General features: G+C 46.1%; 1 protein-coding gene across 1 annotated transcript; it reads right to left on the bottom strand.

Moving 5' to 3' along the window:
* Nucleotides 1-255: 255 nt before the first annotated feature.
* LOC141033832 (uncharacterized) lies at nt 256-1853 on the bottom strand. Its single transcript, XM_073506286.1, has 4 exons — nt 1119-1853; nt 881-1012; nt 477-769; nt 256-331 (listed from the first exon to the last, which is right to left on the bottom strand). Exons 1-4 carry the CDS (start codon nt 1851-1853, stop codon nt 256-258), a joined length of 1236 nt encoding a protein of 411 aa, XP_073362387.1.
* Nucleotides 1854-2099: the final 246 nt, after the last annotated feature.

The raw sequence follows: 2099 nt of genomic DNA, 5'->3' as shown, positions 1-2099 counted from the left end.
ACGGACATACACAGAGGAAGTGCCGTGCAGTGATAACAGACGCATAGTCTTACAGGTACAAGAGGCACGAGCGCCTCTGTATTGTAAAATATTTCAGCTAACAAGTTATTTGGAGAGGCACGGCCGTCACATCACACGTGGCTGCGTGTTCCAGATGATTTCAGTCGCTCACTCTATTCACAAAAGGAAATCCAAACTTACAGATGGTGCACAAAAACATGAAAACTTGATAGTTTTTTGAGCTTGTGAGTTGCATCACGACTGAAGAGCATAAAAACAAGTTCCTGACAAGCTTACAGACAGTGCATAAAGTTCAAGCTGGAAATCCAAACTGGAAAGCACGCAACAACACCTATGTCTATCAGTCGGATAACTGTTTTCAACATTCACAGGTCAATGGATCCGGCAAATCCATGATTGGACACTGGTTTGTCCAGATCTGTACTTTTAAATCCAAGTTCATATGCCTACAATACCCTGACAATATAAGGCGAGCACTTCTGGAAGCCTTGTTGCCCCATTGAAGCACCTCTTCTTGATGTTCATAAAATCCTTCAGTGATGTTGTCTGGGGGGGAGAGAAACTTAAGCCTCATAGTCTCTAACTCCTTTGCATTTAGAATAAAGAACGTTGCAAATTCAATGTTTTTCTTGCAGTGTACATATTGTTCCAGCTTTACTGTATTTAGACGAATGTCATGCTGTTTGAGAAACTCCCGGTGCTTGTGGCGCCACTTGTTTGTTACACCTTCCTCGCGGCATACTCCTCCCTGAAAATGCATGAAGAGTGAGAATACTCGAGGAATACAAGCGGAAAGAGAGGCCTCCAATATAGTACACTATGCATTGTATGTGCTTTCAATGCGTCTGGAACTCATTACCTCGATAAACAAGTTCTCTAGGCTAGGAAAGAATCGCATTAAGGCAACAACCTTGTCCAGATTTAATGACATGTGGATAAGCAGGGTCTTCACAGATTGAACCGCCACTGATAGGCTGACTACAGACAAAGCCTGCACCAAGCACATATCATAAACTAGATGGATAAAAGTTTGCATGACATAAAACATGGGCAGCGGAACGAATACAACTAAAGAGTATAGTGCAAAAGGTGAGTACCTCGATAACTGTAGAGCCAAAAACAATCTTGGATTCAGGAAATCTTTCGTAAAAATTGCCCAGACACTCAAGTTTAGATGCAGAGAAGACAGTTATCTGCAACTGCCGGCTCTGAATATCATGAATCAGTCGTTTAAGTGAGGGCGCATCCTCAACAACGAGTTCACCATTCTCACAGAGGATACAGATGAGTTCAACTTTGGCTGAGTTTATTCTGATGCAGTCGTCCAGGTTATTGCAAACAAGCAGGAGCCACTCGAGGGCAGGGCAACCATGGTTGATTATGATTTGCAGTGAGACGTCTGATATATCAACCTCCAAAAACCAAAGCCTCTTAAGCAGTGGAAGTTTGAACGATTCTGCATACTTATCAGGTATCTGGCAAAGAGAAAATGTGACGGTGTGCAGTGAGGAGGAAAACAACAGTGTGGAAGTCGGTGGTGAGGGCGCGGACGAAGAGAATTCGTGTGGTAGTGTGATGGTTTTTCCCACGAAACGTGGGAACATGTAGTAGAACTCGAGAACCTGGAGATTCTTCACTCTTGGGGATCGAAGCCAGGTGTCAACTGTAGAGGGTCTGTAGGGGAGGTAGCATGCCGGAATGCAGAGGCGATGAACTGCACCCCCATGGCCGGAGAGGATGGCTTCCGGAAGGCACAAACCATCAACGTCAGGTTGGAAACTGCACCGAGTTCCAAAATATCTAATGCGAATGACATCCTTGCTGGGGAGCATGGAGGCTATGTCGATATGAACTGTTTCTAGGGGCTTAAAAAGAAGACGTGCGAGGATTTGAGTGCGCCTGCCCTCCTTAGTGGACAAACGGGAAATGATCTCACCGAGGACACCGTCCGGGAGGTCGCTGATGCGGTCTAGGCAAGACTACTGCTTATTCGAACCATTGATCGGGCCCGCACCGCTTCCGGCCGCTACCGCCATGCCGCCAGAGGACGGTGTCATCGGTCGCGCGAACCTCGCCTT

This window comes from Aegilops tauschii, chromosome 1 (assembly GCF_002575655.3).
Source record: "Aegilops tauschii subsp. strangulata cultivar AL8/78 chromosome 1, Aet v6.0, whole genome shotgun sequence".
NCBI classification, from domain to species: Eukaryota; Viridiplantae; Streptophyta; class Magnoliopsida; order Poales; family Poaceae; genus Aegilops; species Aegilops tauschii.
This window is presented reverse-complemented; position numbering and strand designations above follow the sequence as displayed.

What these genes read in the sequence shown, in the direction of transcription:
- LOC141033832 (XM_073506286.1), bottom strand. Translation starts at nt 1,853, where the DNA reads ATGCTCCCCAGCAAGGATGTCATTCGCATTAGATATTTTGGAACTCGG. An exon ending in TTGGCTCTACAGTTATCGAG is followed by an intron (nt 1,013 to 1,118) that starts GTACTCACCTTT and finishes TGCTTGGTGCAG; the next exon opens with GCTTTGTCTGTAGTCAGCCT. An exon ending in TAGAGAACTTGTTTATCGAG is followed by an intron (nt 770 to 880) that starts GTAATGAGTTCC and finishes ATGCATTTTCAG; the next exon opens with GGAGGAGTATGCCGCGAGGA.